At 43.7% G+C, this 16,106-nt stretch overlaps 1 protein-coding gene across 2 annotated transcripts in view; it reads right to left on the reverse strand.

The window, feature by feature from the left end:
* The window catches only part of PTCHD4 (patched domain containing 4), a 129,558-nt gene that overhangs the window by 85,671 nt on the left and 27,781 nt on the right, over positions 1 to 16,106 (reverse strand). For both annotated transcript variants that reach the window (XM_005297357.4, XM_024101092.3), the window contains exon 2: positions 1,907 to 2,387. In XM_005297357.4, coding sequence (XP_005297414.3) covers positions 1,907 to 2,387 — 481 coding nt within the window. The remainder of the gene's footprint in view (positions 1 to 1,906; positions 2,388 to 16,106) is intronic.

Below are 16,106 nucleotides of genomic sequence, written 5' to 3' on the forward strand. Positions count from 1 at the left end.
CTTTCAGTTTATTCCTCTGGAAAAAATAAAACTTACCAACTATAGCTCTCGGGGACATGTGAGCATTCATCTAATCATGTCTACAAATCAGTTGGAAATTATTGGATGAAATATACATAAAAAGATTATTTATTTAGTTCCTCCAAACCCAAAGCAAGTACAATGTAATCTTATGGAATATTTCCTTGCAATTTCATAAAGAGCCTTTTTCTGGTAGAAGTGAGCTCTAGAACACTGCAAATAAACATAAAATTACATTTAATCTCTGGCTAGCAAACTAACAGAGTTCTGTCTTCCACCCCAAATGGTAAACTAAGGCACCCAAATCCATTTTGTAACACAATTTCACTCCAGTGGTATACTCTGTCCCCCTTGTGGCTGCATCATGTAAAGCAATTTATAAGCCTGCCTAAAGCTCAAGCAGTCTCTTGGTTTTAGATCCAGAGAGCTACCAAGCAACTCAAATCCCCACATGTGCCACCACTTGTGTTATGATCCCCTTCTGTGTTGGTCCACTCCTGGCTCCCCACCCTGCTCCCTATTCTACACTCTCTCCACCCAAAAGTCTACTCCAATTCCCCTGTCAAGCAGCCTTGATTCTGTCCCCCCTCTCCCACACATACCCCTAAGTCACTCTCCTGATCCTCTCCATTTCAGCACCACCAGAGTGCCTGACACTCCCCAATTCCCACTTAGGATCCCTCTTTCCTATCTTTCAGCACCTTCTGCTGTCCCCCTCCTTCAGGAAGACGACAGGGGAAGAACTTTGCCCCTATAATGCAGGGCTACACCCACACTGCAGAGCAGTTGGGCAGCCAGGAAGAAATGCATAGCTTCCCCTCCCACTGGGTCCCTCTAATCTGTGATGTGTCCACACATGGACTTTCGCCCAGAGGAGCATTGGGTGCTCAGACACCATCAGAATGGGCACAGCTAAGAAACGAACTGGAAGAGAATGGAACAGAACATTCTGCCCACAGGCAAGATTTCCTTCAGATACAAAAGGCAGCATGGAGCCTTTGAAGTTGGCCACTGAGATCTAGGATGAGGGGAAACACAAATGTTCAAATACACTGTGCGGTAAGATGACAATGTTGCTGACTGCACAGAGAAATGAGGTGCACATCTCTGTGGATACTGCTTTATCTTCCTCTTCAGCATACTTCCCTAGCCTGGAATCTTGCAATCAAATTGTTAAATGAATGCAATTGAGATATGCTTAAAATACTGCACTAAAACAAACAATTTCCTTCAAGAATGGGTCCAGACATTTGCTCTTTAGCTGAAACTTCTGCCTCATGGTGCGTCCCAAGCAAATCATTGCAGATGGTCTCTAAATTTCACAAGCCGGGGGATTATGTTCTACAGACAGAGACAGGCCCTGTGCTTACAGCCAGGCAGACACAAGGGCTGTAATCATCTCTCTCACAATTTCATTCATGAACCAAACCATTCCTCCACCTCCCACACAAATGAAAGAGAAAGCCTCACCAAAGAGGATGCTACATATTATTTTCTTTGCCACTCCCTGCAGTCGCTCCTTACTCTTCCCACCGGCCCTCCATCAAAGACACGTCAACAAATATCCATTTTCTATGCTGAGCTGACCGGTTTTCAATAACAAGTTCCCCTTTGTTTTGTAACGGGGATTCATACAACTGCTGCTCTCCTATTGGGTGAGGTTCCAACAGAGTCATTCACTCTTTTTTTTTTGTCTGTTACTTTGTTTTGTTTGGGATTTTCATTTATTTTTTAATTGTTTTGGTAAGGGACGGGTCAGTTTAACAAAATGAAAAGGACCTGGACTTTCACTGAAGGTAAAACCTGCACTTTATACCCTGGGATGTCATTTACAGTCCCGTCATTAAATTGTGTTAATCCCATTATTATGAAGATAAAGAATTACCCATTGCGAAGAAGGGGATTCCCAGCAGTGTAGAGTTATATTTTCCATCAGTAATGAAAAATATCCCTGCCGCAGTGACGCTGGAGATGCAGATTGTAAATACTCCCAATAATCCCAGGAAAGGTTTGCCTCGCAGGCAGTCCTTCATGGAGCTCGAGAGCATCGCTGTCAGTAGAATGAGCATCAGGCTCACTAAGATCTTGCCCTTGGCCAGGAGGCTGGTCTTGTGGAAGTCCTTCCAAAGACTAAAGGATGCCAGCGAGTAGAGCTGCAGATCTTGGTGATCCAGCTGCAGCTTGCGCATCAGTTTACAGAATTCACTCTCCCATTTTTCACCAATGAGGCCCTGGGCAACAGAGCCATAGGTCTGGAGGTAGTAGGTGATCTGGATGGCTCTGGCTGACTTCACTCGCTGGTCCTTGCTGTTTGGCACCTCCATGACCCCTCCAAGTTGGTGTCCAATAAAACTGCTCCTTCCATCCTGAAGAGAAAAGTGAAAGAGAAGCATGTGGTTATTAAGAGTTAAAGGGACATAATTTTTTTTCTGGGTTTTATAAATATACACACTGAAGGCCAGATCAAAGCCCATTGAAGTCAATAGGAGGCTCTCCATTCGCTTCCTTGGGCTTTGGGTCAGGCCCTTGCTCTGTGCAACGACTCTGTGTTATTTAATCATAGTAGACCCATTTGCCATTCCATGTTGCAGTTAAGGGGCTGCCAGAATATTCATCAGAGACTCAGATATTTGAGGACTAAAATGTAACATGCAAGCTCCTCACTCACAGAAGCTGATGATAGCTTTTCCAGATTTAAAACAACCAGCAACAACAACATTTGTGATGTCCTGCCACTGTGACATTGCTCTTAAAAAAATAAATAGAAATGTTTACAGAAAATTAGGTCCTGATTCTGATCTCAACTACCCAGATGTACATCTGGAGTGACTCCAGTGAGCTTAGTACAATTACTCTAGGTTTACACTGGTGTAATTGAGATCAGAATCTGTGAATTTATTTACATCAGTGTAACCCAAATGAGAATCGCTACTTTAGTCCATAATGTTGGAGAGTCCCTTTTTGTGTTTTGAAAGTATGGGCCTTATTCTGGTCTCTTATTCCAGTGTAAATCAGGAGGTCAGTGGAGTCACTCTACTGTAAAACTGGTGTAAGTGTGATCAGAATCAGGTCCCATGTATTGAAAACTGATTTATTTCATATATAGTCATCTTGCCAAGCTCATATGCTTCCATTCTTAGCATCAAAGACTTCTGAAAGATCTCTAGCAGTGGGTTATTCCAAAGGACCCTGTTCCTGCACAATGGCAAACTCCCATTGACTTCACTGGGAAATGGTTACAGTCCTAAATGCAGACTCAGGATGCATTAGAAGGGTGGATTTGAAAAGGTCCCAGCATTAATAATCTAGTTCATCAAGAAGACTCTAAATTTCTGCCAGGTACCAAATAACACTTTTTAAAAAGTGCCTACACATTTATAAACTTGAATGAGAGATTTTTAATTTTGTTCCTATCATAGCTAAAACAAATATAAACATCTAAAGCAACTCAGACACAAGACAAGTTCGAATTATAGCAGTCAGAACCACAAGTTATATAACTATTATCAGGACGCTTCAGAGCATGAACTGATCAATAGCTTAGCTCAGGAAGCTACTCCTTCCCACCCACCTATGCGGCAGCAAATGGCCAGGTACATTATGGGGGATTTTCAGCTTCTAAAGCAGTGGTGGGCAACCTCTGGCCTACGGGCTGCATGCGGCCCATCAGGGCAAGCCGCTGGCAGGCCGCCAGACCGTTTGTTTACATTTGCATGGCCACCTGCTGCTTCCAGTGGCTGCAGTTCACCACTTCCCACGACTCCTATTGGCCGGGAACAGCGAACCGTGGCCACTAGGAGCTGTCACGCAAATGTAAACAAACAGTCTAGCGACCTGCCAGTAGCTTGCCCTGATGGGCCACCCCTGGGCCATAGTTGCCCACCACTGTTCTAAAGCATCTAATAGAAGCCAGTTCCAGAAGCAATTGGGCTACATATAGGAATCACGGAGTGAGATTCTATGGCCTGTTCTATGCAGGAGGTCCGACGAGGTGAGTGTAACAGTTCATTCTGTCCCCTATAAAAATCAATCAATCAATGAAGCAAGAGAGCAGACTTTCCGAACCAAAGGTGTGCTCCAGGATGGCTGCTCCTACATTCAATAAATATCAGGAATTCAGAGATAAGGCTGAAACTCAGTCACAGACCGTCTTGTGCCTGTGGTATGCAGAGGACGTTGTCCTGCAGCAGAGAACCTTCTAACAGGGCATGGCCATGTGGCAGGGACTCAAATTGCAATCACATGCCAGCTTCTAAAATCACCCACGGCCATCCTTACAAATGTCACATGAGCAGGGATGGCAGGACACAAAGGAGCAAGATAAGGAAGCTGTTTCAGTCTTGACTCTGAATATCCTTGTTTGTATCATTTCAGATCGGGTGTTTAATGCTATTTTATTTTTACTTTTTTGAGGAGGATGATACTCACCATTCACAAACAACCACACTGGGTACGTTTCCAAAGTGATAGTTAAGGAGTTAGCAATGCAGATCCCATTAACATCAGATGGGCCAGCACACTTAAAGTCTTTCTTGCACCACTTAAAAAATGTAGGGACAAATGTCATACATGATAATATATATGCTATGTTGATATGAAAATGTTTTCTGTCACAGCAGGACACTCCAGCAGCACAGCCTAAAACAGCTACCGAAGACAATGTATTATAATTCAGATTCCATTGATTTACTATGCAGCATGCACTGCAAGGTTACTGGAAACTTTTGGATAGCCATCTTTCAGTGAAAGGTAGCGTTTTGAAAGAAGAAACAGAACAGGCACAAATAAATCATGCCCTACAGTATCTTCCATAAAATGGAAGATAACGGCTATTTGTTACATTAATGTACTGTAAGATATCCCAGCCCATATGTCATCAAAATATAGAGAGCTCCTTCAGATGGAATCATGGAAATTAGAGATGGTGAACACCTTTAAAGGCATCTTGTCCATCTCCTCCTGGACAATGCAAGACTGTTTCATACAGAATCAAGTGTTTGACCCTCTCTGCTTTTAAACGATGCAAACAATCAGGCTTCCATCATTGCCCTTGGGAAATGGTTCTACATGTTAATACGCTTCATTATTATTATTTATTTACATTCTGGTACTGCCTCTATGCTCCAGGTGAGATCAGGGTTCCATTGAACAAGGCGTTGTCTGAACACGTAGTAAGAGAGAGTCATTGCTTACAGTCTCAAGCAAAGGTGGGTAGAGTGGGGAGGCAATATTGTTATCCCCATTTTACAGATGGCGAAGAGAGGCAGAGAGTTTAAGCAACTTGCCCACATTTATACAGGAAGTCTATGGCAAAGCTAGGTCTTGAACCCAGATCTCTTGAGTCTAACCCCGATTCTTTAACCAAAAGACCATCCTTCCAAAAGCCATTGTTATTATATATTTCGGACATGCACCTACATTATGCTATTCCTAATTTCATACCAGCTGTTTCTAGTTTCAGACTATAATTCCCCCACATCGATTATTTTACATTTATCAGGACACATTCAATTGCTATTTCTTGCTCATATTTCTCATGAAAATAAAAATAATACTTGGTAATTATGTAGCACTTTCTAGCCAGGGATCTCAAAGTGCTTTGCAGAGGGAGATAAGTATTATTAGCCCTGTTTTACTGATGGGGAAGGAGGCACAGAGGTTCAAATTGTCTTTCCCAAGGTCGCTGGCAGGGCTGGAAATAGAACCCAGATCCCCTGATTCCCAGGCCAGGGGCCTGTCCACTTTCCTCTCATCTTTTGACCCTCTTTAGGCATAGTTTCCCCTTTTTCCAGCTCCCCTGAAGCCCTTCTGAAGCTGAGGAGGGGGAACACTGGAGGAGTGAGACGGGGTGATGGACACATTTTCTGTTTTTGTCCCCCTGCACCCCCAAACACCTGGGACTTTAGCAGGTAGGTTTATGCTGACCCTGTCTCAGAGGTATCTGTGGGTCAGAACTCCTTGCCTGATCTTCAGGGGGAAATCACTCATGTCCCTAAAGCAAGAATTCAACAGAAACTCCACGAATACAATGAGTGAGATAATGGGGTGTTTTGTAAGTAATTAAAATATAGGATGGGCTCAAGAATGATTTTTAATGATTTTGCTGTTATCTTCTATGTAGGTCACGTTGTCTGTGTTGAAGTTTTGAGAGAGAAACCAGTTCAGGGCATCTTTTATAAATGTATTAAAAAGAATAAGTAAGCAGTTCTAGAACAAGCGAAATAGGTCACTAACAGTTTTCCTAACCTAATTTACAATGGTACAATGCAGCAGTCAAATTAAGGTTTAATTAAAATACAATCAATAAGTCAATGGTTCAATTTATCCATCTCACCAATTACTACAATTAGTAACTAAATCAAATTATAATGAGCAAGTTAAGAAAACCAATTCTCTTAAGGTCTTACAGGAAGGCTAAGGGGAGAAGCATTTCCCTTTGATTTAAGCTATTTAGCTACGAGTCTTGTTAAAGGCAGATGCTATTCTTTGCCTTAGCTTTGGGGATCACAGCTCTGAAAATGATTTCCTGGTAACTCCCTCCTCTGGCTTCTTTGTCCCATTAAGCTCACTGGTCACAGAAATCACATGAAGGTTTTGTTTATCTCAACCAGGGGTGGATGTACCCCTTGGGGTATGCAGAGGTCTTCCAGGGGGTACATCAACTCATCTAGATATTTGCCTAGTTTTACAACAGGCTACGTAAAAAGCACTAGCGAAGTCAGTACAAACTAAAATTTCATACAGACAATGACTTGTTTATACTGCTCTATATACTATCCACTGAAACATAAGTACAATATTTATATTCCAATTTATTTATTTTATAATTATATGATAAAAATGAGAAAGTCAGCAATTTATCAGTAATAGTGTGCTGTGACACTTTTGTATTTTTGTGTCTGATTTTGTAAGCAAGTAGTTTGTAAGTGAGGTGAAATTTGGGATATGCAAGACAAATCAGACTCCTGAAAGGGGAACCGTAGCCTGGAAAGGTTGAGAGCTACTGATCTAGTCTATTCCCTCTCCCCAATTTAACACAGTGACTGCATCTTTCTGGCAGTCTGGCACAGACACAGAATGATTTCTAGAGTCCTACACTTTTAGCAGCTTTAGAATGACACTGCTTTAACACAGATCTCTTCCTGTTCAAATAGCAGACTAGGGGGTTTAGTGTCTACTTTGAGAAGCACTTAGTGACACACAAATACACACAACACACATGCACACACACTAGTGGGCATTGGAGTGATCGGAGTGTCCTTACACTGCTCTACAAAGGGATTTTCACATCTTCTTCTCAAAGTTTTAAGTTCATGTGACTGGCCTTGGAAGTAGATTGATATTTACCATTATCTTTACTGATAAGATGTAGTTTGGAGCTGTTGCACATGTGGTGGGGAAAAGTTCAGCTTTTTCCTCGCTCTTTGTTATAACCATCAGGCCTGGCTTTGCCGGTGGTCAGAGTCCTTCATCTCTGCTTCTTTGGATGATCGGTCCAAGGAAGAAAGCAGGGGACAACTTCAGGTTGATGCGAAAAAGTCTCCCCACCCCCATCCCTTCCCTCTTGCACAGTTGGCATCTTTGGTAGGAATCAGTGACACCTCTGCTCCACCCCAAGGGACCACTGTCCAGTTAGGGGTTCCAGCATGTTTTATATAGTTCAGTGTGGACCAATGACTTGACATCTGGACCTTGAAATCATATTGATTCCAGGTTAGAATGTATATGTCTTAGAGCAGTTTGCTGATAAGGGCAAACTGATGGCTCTCAAAAAACAGGATGCAAGAAGATACCACGTGATAAGAAGATGGTAGGCAAACTTCCGCTTAGGCCCAAGACATAAATGTCTTCATTGTTTAAATATAACTAATGACTGTTCGCATTCCACATTCACTCATTCCCACACGTCCTTGTAACAGTGAGTTAAGTACGAAACTGGGGAAGTAACTCTAAGAGGCAGGGACAGAGTCTAGGGCAAGCAAGTGACTTACCCTAACACCCTTTTGACTACAAGCCAGAAAGCTGCTTTGGACATCTAGTTTCTAAATGCAACTTTCAGATACTTTTGGCCAACTACTGTTAGTCAGGCCTAAATCCAAATCCGACCTATGTTCCCTACAACAATCTTGTAGTGTTTCCTGTCTCTTTACCTGTGAGCAGCCTCTGTAATGGACAATATGGACCTTAATATACTTTTAAATCCGCTGTTCAGTAAAACGTACTGCACATCTATTTAAATGACACCTGACCCTATAGAGAATACATATTGGAAATGCTTCAGAAATAACCTTGCAACTTTTTATCTTGTTAGTCCGCGTTTTTCTCAGCCATCTCTTGTGTTTCTTTAACTGAGTCAGTGTTTCTCCCTTGGGAGCAGATACTTTTACAGACCTAGTGTCAGTTTCTACATGTGCTGAGCTTTGGAGTTTGAGCCCGCAGAGCACAGGTATGGCGGGTTCCAGCATAAACCCAACACGTAAAAGCGATGAGCAGCACAAGGAGCCCAGGGACACTCAATCCTGCATTATTGGCATTGTTGCTGCACAGACACCAAATGCTAAATTCACAAAGAAACACAGGCGTGGCACCGGCTATGTCTAATTTTTAGGCATCTAGAAAAATCACTGGGGTTCAAATCGCCCGGGTAGGTGCCTAAGCTCCCTGTACAATGAATGGGGAGAGACAGGCACCTCAGAATGGGATTCACAAAAGCCAGCATGCTATGCGGCTCCCTGCCCAAGCAAGCCAATAGGAGATGCCAGCCTGAGGGGTGGATGCGAAGCCCCACTCTCTCAGGGAGTTTGGCACCTAAATCCAGGCTGCATGGAGGTGCCTCCTTCTGCTTGGAATTCTCAGCTGCAAATCCTCTCTTGGCACTAGGCACCTATGCCACTTTCACAGTAAGCTAGGGGGTGGTTAAGGAAAGCTACAGCTGCAGCTCCTTCATAACTTACCCCAGTGAGTAGGGTATTCAGCTGGGATGTGGGACACGGCTGCTTCAGAGTCTCTCTTCCTCAGGCAATGGAGTTTGAACAGGGATCAGCCACCTCTCAGGTGAGTGCTCTAACCACGGCAGCCCCTCCTCCCATTGCATGTGCTACAGAGTCATTCTCATGCTTGTGCTCTCTCCCTCTCTCTCCGGCCCAATGACTTTTTCAATTATTTATCCGCAGTGGAACAGCTTCCAAAGGAGAGACTGAGAAAGGCTCTAGACGAGAACGTCCTATAGATCAGCCATCAACGTACTCGCCTGAGAGGTCACAAATTCCTGTTCAAGTTCCTTCTCAGATGGAGGGGGGACTTGAACCAAGGATATCCCACACACCAGGTGAGGACACTAGGCACTAGGATAAAAGTGACAAGGGAGGTCCAGCTGCTCTGTGTGTGAGTTTGCACGTGGGGTCCAGTCTGGTAGGCAAGTTCTGAGCAAGTTTACCAGGTCAGGCCCCATAGGCAGAAGAATGCAGAACCTCCCTTAGTTAGTGCATCACTCTAGGACTTAAGTATCCAGATGCAGTGCACATGCTCAGAAGCAGAGATGGGTGACAGATGAGGTGGGATTTGTGAATTCCAGTAGGGCCTGATTCTGGGATTTAGGCCTCTAACTGTGACAGGTGCTTAGGTCTTTTTGTGAATCTAGCCCCAAGTTACCCCTGCTTAATAGTGGGAAGTGTAAGGTTCAAGAGGAGAACATGTAACCAAGTCCCATTGGCTTGCTCAGGATCCCGCTTACATCCCAGTGACACCTGTCCCTTTATTACCCTAAACTCTTGAAATTAAAGGAGAGTCCAAGCAAAGGGCTCACGGTGGAAATCTACATCTGGGTAGCTGTGACTTCTCAAAGCTGCCTATGGAATTTGGATGGACAATTCCCATTGAAATCTCAGTCCTGGTACCTCCACTCATGCTTGCAACCCTGGGCTGCCTGCTGTAGCCTGTATTAGTGTGATGTCTATCATCTTAGCCAACACAATCTATCACCTTAGATTGAACTGAGGACTTCAAGTTAAACTGCTACAGCTTGAGCTAAAGCATTCAGGTGTACTATCTAGGGCTGTAAGAGACTCAAAGGCTCTGAGGATTGAGCAAAGAGGGGGCCTTGTCTCACACACACTCCCCAGTGGATTCCACTAGGATCAAGACCTCTGTGTTTTCTTAACGATGCAGCATTACAGTTTGATCATGGGACAGCACCTATATCAGCAGCACTAACTTCTAGTGGTTAATATCAGCTTGCCCTATTCTTCCATCAGCGGAAGTCCCCCAGGGACAGTATGATCACTTTCTGCCTTTAGTGGGTCTGTTTTGCCTTCCTCCTGTTAGATGACACCAGCCTCCACTGGTTTCCATCTCAAGGAAATGCCAGAAGATTCAACCTATTTTCAGGCAATGTAAAAAAAAAAAATCAATCTTGTCTGCAACCTATTTGTCATCCATGTCATTGAAACCAAGAGGTTGCAAGATGTTCACTTCAGTTTCCTGACAGAAAAAAAGAGAACCCCTTGGAATCACAATTATCTGCAAGGAGAATACAAATATATCCTTTGTAAGCACTGTGGATTTTTTGTAACGTATCAGCCAGAGTGAAAGATAATGATCAGGCAGCATCATTGACAGGTCAATATAAAGCACGTGATTCTCGGCTCAGTCTATTTTGTCTTAATGACTTTTAAAAAATCTTACAAAAGGCAGCCAGGATTGTCTGCTAAATATATTAAGCGATAGACATTCTAATGAGATTAATGCAGTTATTTCTATCACCACAACAAAGACATACCAAATTAACCTAGTGTTCAGTATTAGGCTAAAGTCCCCAAAAAGAGAAAATACAGAGTTAAGGTGAAGTCACTGGTTTTAGCTCATCCCATTTTTTTTGTGCTTGAAACTAGAGATAACAACAGACCCATCTTCACCCATCACTTGAAACAGATTTTTAGGCTTAAACTGTTACGTTTTTTCCCCTCCCTTTTAGCCTAACCATCCTCATTTTTGGGTGCTTATCTGACCTGAACTGAATCTCCAAACCTCTTGTGGGTTCCCCATCACTAGACAAATCACCAAAGGCCTCCTAGAGTCTATCCACATTACAAAGCCAACCATGTTTTTGTACCTGTTCACAGCATGGCTATTTTGCAAGCAGCACTGTTTGATCTATGTCCCCACAACAGCTTTCCTGCCATTCAAACCATGTGGATGCAGCCACACTGTTTATCTGGATTTGTATCAGTGCATTCTAGGAAAATCTGCATCTATTCTGTATTGCTTCCTTAGGGGATAGAGTGTTCAGAGGGCATGTACACAGAGCAGCGTCAGCAGCACATTCTGGGATACCATGCCACACACAGCTGGGAGGTTAAACCAGTTATACAGGAATGACCATGGGTCTGGTTATTATAGGGCATGGCTGCCCCATAGTTTTTCATGCTATCCAAACTTGGCACAGCTGGCACCCTCTGCCACAGTTTCCCTCCCGGAAGTTGGTCCTCTCAACTTTCTAGACATCAGTCTGTGCTGGAGATGTGGCTTAGCCTTAGGGCCAAGTGCCAAACACACATAACCAAAAACCCTTTTGGAATAGCAAAAGTCCAACTAAGGAGTCCCAAACAAACCAAAAGGTTCTTCTAACCTTCATAGCTTTTCTTCAGCCCGCCCTCTGGGCCCTGTTCCCAGCCCCTGCTGGGCTGCCTTTGAGACTCTTTCCCTTGTTCTGGTGTAGTCCTCAGGGTGGTTCCCCTGGAGCCCTAGCTCAGGATCTGCCACGGGAGCCTACGTACTCTCTGTGGTTCCGTATCCAGACTGATCTCTCTGTCCTTGTATAAGGCCCAGGTGTCCATTAAGCTATCACCTGACCCTCCTAAGTCCTGCCCCTCAGCTGGAACCAGCTATTTAATTATGGCACAGGTATGGCTGGACCAATCTCCAGCACTTATATCTGGAAAGCTAGTCCATACACCAGGCCTCTGACACAACCAAGCAGCTACAGCCAAGTGCTACCCATCCTGTGTGCAGGCAAAAGCCATGTCTAGAACCAACCACGGCAGTAACTGGTTACAAACTTAAGTGAAAATTGGAGGGTGGACAGGTCCTTACAGAGCACCTTCTTATTGGTACTACCTAAGCACTGCTGGTTGAGTCCCACTGAAGATGTGAGACTGAGTATCCTGGTACATAACAGGTGGAGAGCCACAAAGTTCATATTCATGTCCACACTTTCCTGAAGTCTGGGATGTTTAAATCAAGGATTTTGGTTTGGTCCATTATAGAGACAGGAAATAGCTTCAATGTTCAGATCCAGATCCAGATCCAAATTTCTTCCAACATCACAAGTGTTCAGTTCTGGAGTTTGGGTTCGGGCCAATCAAAGTTTCAAAATTTTCCAGTGGAAAAAGTGGACAATATTTCATGAAAGTTTTTGCAAAAGAATGTTCCTGTTCTTCCACCAACCCTATCCAGGGTTGGAATTCCAAACCTGAAGAAGGGAGCTAGCCATTGAAATGAATGGCAGTTATGTTGCTAAATCCACTAGTCAGCTTTGGGGAAAAAAAAAACCTAGCCAGGAAATGTATGTGCTCGGATAAGGGTGATTTTTTTTTAACAAAAACAAGCAAAATCAGCTACAAGCTCAAGTGGCCAGCACTCTCTCTAGGAGCTGTAAGAGTCTCATTAGAACGAGAATCCCTCTGTGTCCAGATTCCAGGCTATGACCTGAACTGTCCCTGTAGCTCACAGTACTCAAGGCACAGTCACTAGGCAAGGGAAACTACTCCCCAAGGAAGGTGCACAGTTAAAGTGCTAAAAGGTCAGGCCCAACAGAACCTCAAGGGAAGGATAGAGTCCCCACAATCATACTGTGGCCAGTCTCAGGAATCCATAGTCAGAAGACTATGCAGTTCCTCTAGCCTGGTGTGAAAAGAACAGAAAGGGAACCGTTCCTCATTCCAGAGAACACTCCCTCTTTTACAAACTCAGACTACACATAAGAAGCATCAAGGAATACTTCATCTGGTCCTCCATCAGATGACCTGTCTTCTCATTGCAGCTTTACCTGAATAGCTTTCCCCAACCCTGCCCCTTTTTGGTGCCCCTCTCTTCTGTTCTTAGCCGAAATTAGATTGTTAGCTCTTATGAGCATGGACTATAGCAGAGATTGTCCAAAATGACTGGTGATTCTGGGTGCCTCAGGCTTTAGGTGCCCAGCTTGAGAGATAGTAGAGGGGCCTGATTTTCAGAAAGTGGTGAACTACCTGCCCTCCGAAAAATCAAGTCCCTTTAAATAAAGTTTCTTGCAACTTCATGTGAAAAAACTGGTGCTGGCCACTGTTCGTGCCTTGGTACTGGAGTAGATAGACCAGTCTGATTCAACATGGCAATTCCTATGTTACCAATGGTAGGAGCAGAAGTTCATTTAGGTATCGTATGGGGGAGATAAGTATGGTTGGGGGGTTAGAAGAAGCTGGGTTCCAGAATGCCCAGGGTCTTTTCCCATCCCTAACACTGATGTGCTGTGCAACCTTGAATATCACCGTGCTCCACGTTACCCATCTGTATAATGGATATACCATCATATTACATGCTTTACAAAGGTGGGTAGGTATTATTAAAACCATTTCTACAGATGAGAAAACTGAGGCACAGAGATTATGGGATCATCTCAAGGCACAGTGACTCAGTGGCAGAGCTGAGAATACAAGAGAAATCTCCTGACTAGCAGGCTCATGTTCTGTCCACTGAACCATACCAATCCCGCACATGCAAGCCTCATGAGAATGTTATGAGGATTAATGAATATAAAGAGCTTTGAGCGCCTCACTTGATAGGCAGAGCATAGGTGCCGAGTGTTAATTGTTTCTGTTACTATTATGGGATGGAGTACAGTATACAGAACCCTTCCAGCTTTGTAAGGTGACCAGAACCTTCTTCTATGTATCACTGCTTAGTCCTGGTGTGATTTACTGGCTCCCAAGGACTGCACAGGAAAGATAGGAAGTATGGCAAAAGACTACCCTGGCTTAACCAGGAGATCTTCAATGATATGAAACTCAAAAAAAAGTCCTACAAAAAGTGGAAACTAAGTCAAATTATGAAGGATGAATATAAACAAATAACACAAGCAGGTAGGGACAAAATTAGAAAGGCCAAGGCACTAAATGTGATTAAACTAGCTGGAGACATAAAGGGTAACCAGAAAACAGTCTACAAATACATGAGAAGCAAGAGGAAGGCGAAGGACAGAGTTGGCCCTTTACTCAATGAGAGGGGAAAGACAACAACAGAAAATGTGGCAATGGCAGACTTTTTTGACTTTTTTGTTTGTTTTCACCAAAGAGGTTAGAAGCAATCAGACGTCTAACAGATTCCAAATGATCTGGACAAACTGGAGAAATGATCTGAAGTAATTAGGATATAATTCAGTAAAGAAAAATGTGAAGTACTACACCGGGGTCGGCAACGCTCAGCTCGCGGTTCGTCGGAATAAGCACCGGCAGGTTCGGCTGATCGCGGACCCCACTGGCCGCGGTTCGCTGTCCCGGGCCAATGGGGGTGGCGGGAATCCGCGGCCAGCACATCCCTCGCCCGCGCTGCTTCTCACCCTGGTGAGCCGCGTGCCAAACGTTGCCAACCCCTGTACTACACCTAGGGAGGAACAATCAAATGGAAAATGAACTGCCTAGGAAGGAGTACTGCAGAAGGGGATCTGGGAGTTATAGTGGATAACAAGCTAAATATGAGTCAACAGTGTAACTCTGTTGCAAAAAAAAAAAAAAAGCAAACAGCATTCTGGGATGTATTAGCAGGATTTTGTAAGCAAGCCATGAGAAGTAATTCTTCCAATCTACTCCATGATGATAAGGCCTCAGCTGGAGTATTGTGTCCAGTTCTGGGCGCCACATATCAGGAAAGATGTGGACAAATTGGAGAAAGTCCAGAGAAGAGCAACAAAAATGGTTACAAGTCTAGAAAACATGACCTATGAGGAAAGATTGAAAAAATTAGGTTTGTTTAGTCTGGATAAGAGAAGACTAAGGGGGGACATGAAAACAGTTTTCCAATATATAAAAGGTTGTTACAAGGAGAAGGGTGAAAAATTGTTCTTGTTAACCTCTGAGGATAGGACAAGAAGCCACGGGCTTAAATTGCAGCAAGGGAGGTTTAGGTTGCACATTAGGAAAAACTTCCTAACTGTCAGGGTAGTTAAGCACTGGAACAAATTGCCTAGAGAGGTTTTGGAATCTCTGTCTGTGACAGTCTGTTCCTTTATGTTCACCACTTTTACAAAATTATGGTAAATCTTGTACAAAATATGCCTTGTGAGGTATTATTTGAGAACTCCTAATTTGCTGATCGTTATTGCCCCGATAAAATATGTGTGGCAACATCGTATGTAAATCTGTGAAATTCTACTGAATAAGACATGCCAAGTTTAGAAAAGCAGGCACAAACCAGTTCCTCAGAGGCCATGTCTATGCTAGCGAGCTTACAGCGGCACAGCTATACCGATGCGGCTGTGCCGCTGTAAGATTGCTCGTGTAGCTGCTCTATGCCGATGGGAGAGAGCTCTCCTATCGACATATTAAACCACCTCCAAGAAGCGATGGTAGCTATGTCAGCGGGAGAGTGCTGTCCACAACGGCGCATCTGTCGGTGTAACTTATGTCGCTCAGAGGGGTGTTTTTTCACACACCTGAGTGACATAAGTTATACCGACAAAAGTGCTAGTGTGGACATAGCCTGAGACAAAATGCAAACTGATGCCTCAGCCAGAAGTCAACAAAATCAAATCTTTGGCAGGAAAAAGGGTGTGAGCAAGAAATTTACGCAGCTGGAGATGATTCTCAAAGGAGAGAAATGCTATAAGAAATGTGAGCAAATTCCTCAGATTACCTCTCTTCTCTCATCTCTAAACATGGTATCAACAACACTTGAAAGACCAAGGAAGTATTATTGAACTGGGGGAGAGGTCCTGGCTGAAAGGAATCCAGCTAGACTGCTGAAACCATGTGATGAGGGAAACCTTTTTGCTTTAAATTCACTTAGCTTGTTAAGTTAGATATTAGTTTGCGTTTTACCTTTTATTTCTTTGTAAC

This window comes from Chrysemys picta, chromosome 3, assembly GCF_011386835.1.
Source record: "Chrysemys picta bellii isolate R12L10 chromosome 3, ASM1138683v2, whole genome shotgun sequence".
NCBI lineage: Eukaryota > Metazoa > Chordata > Testudines > Emydidae > Chrysemys > Chrysemys picta.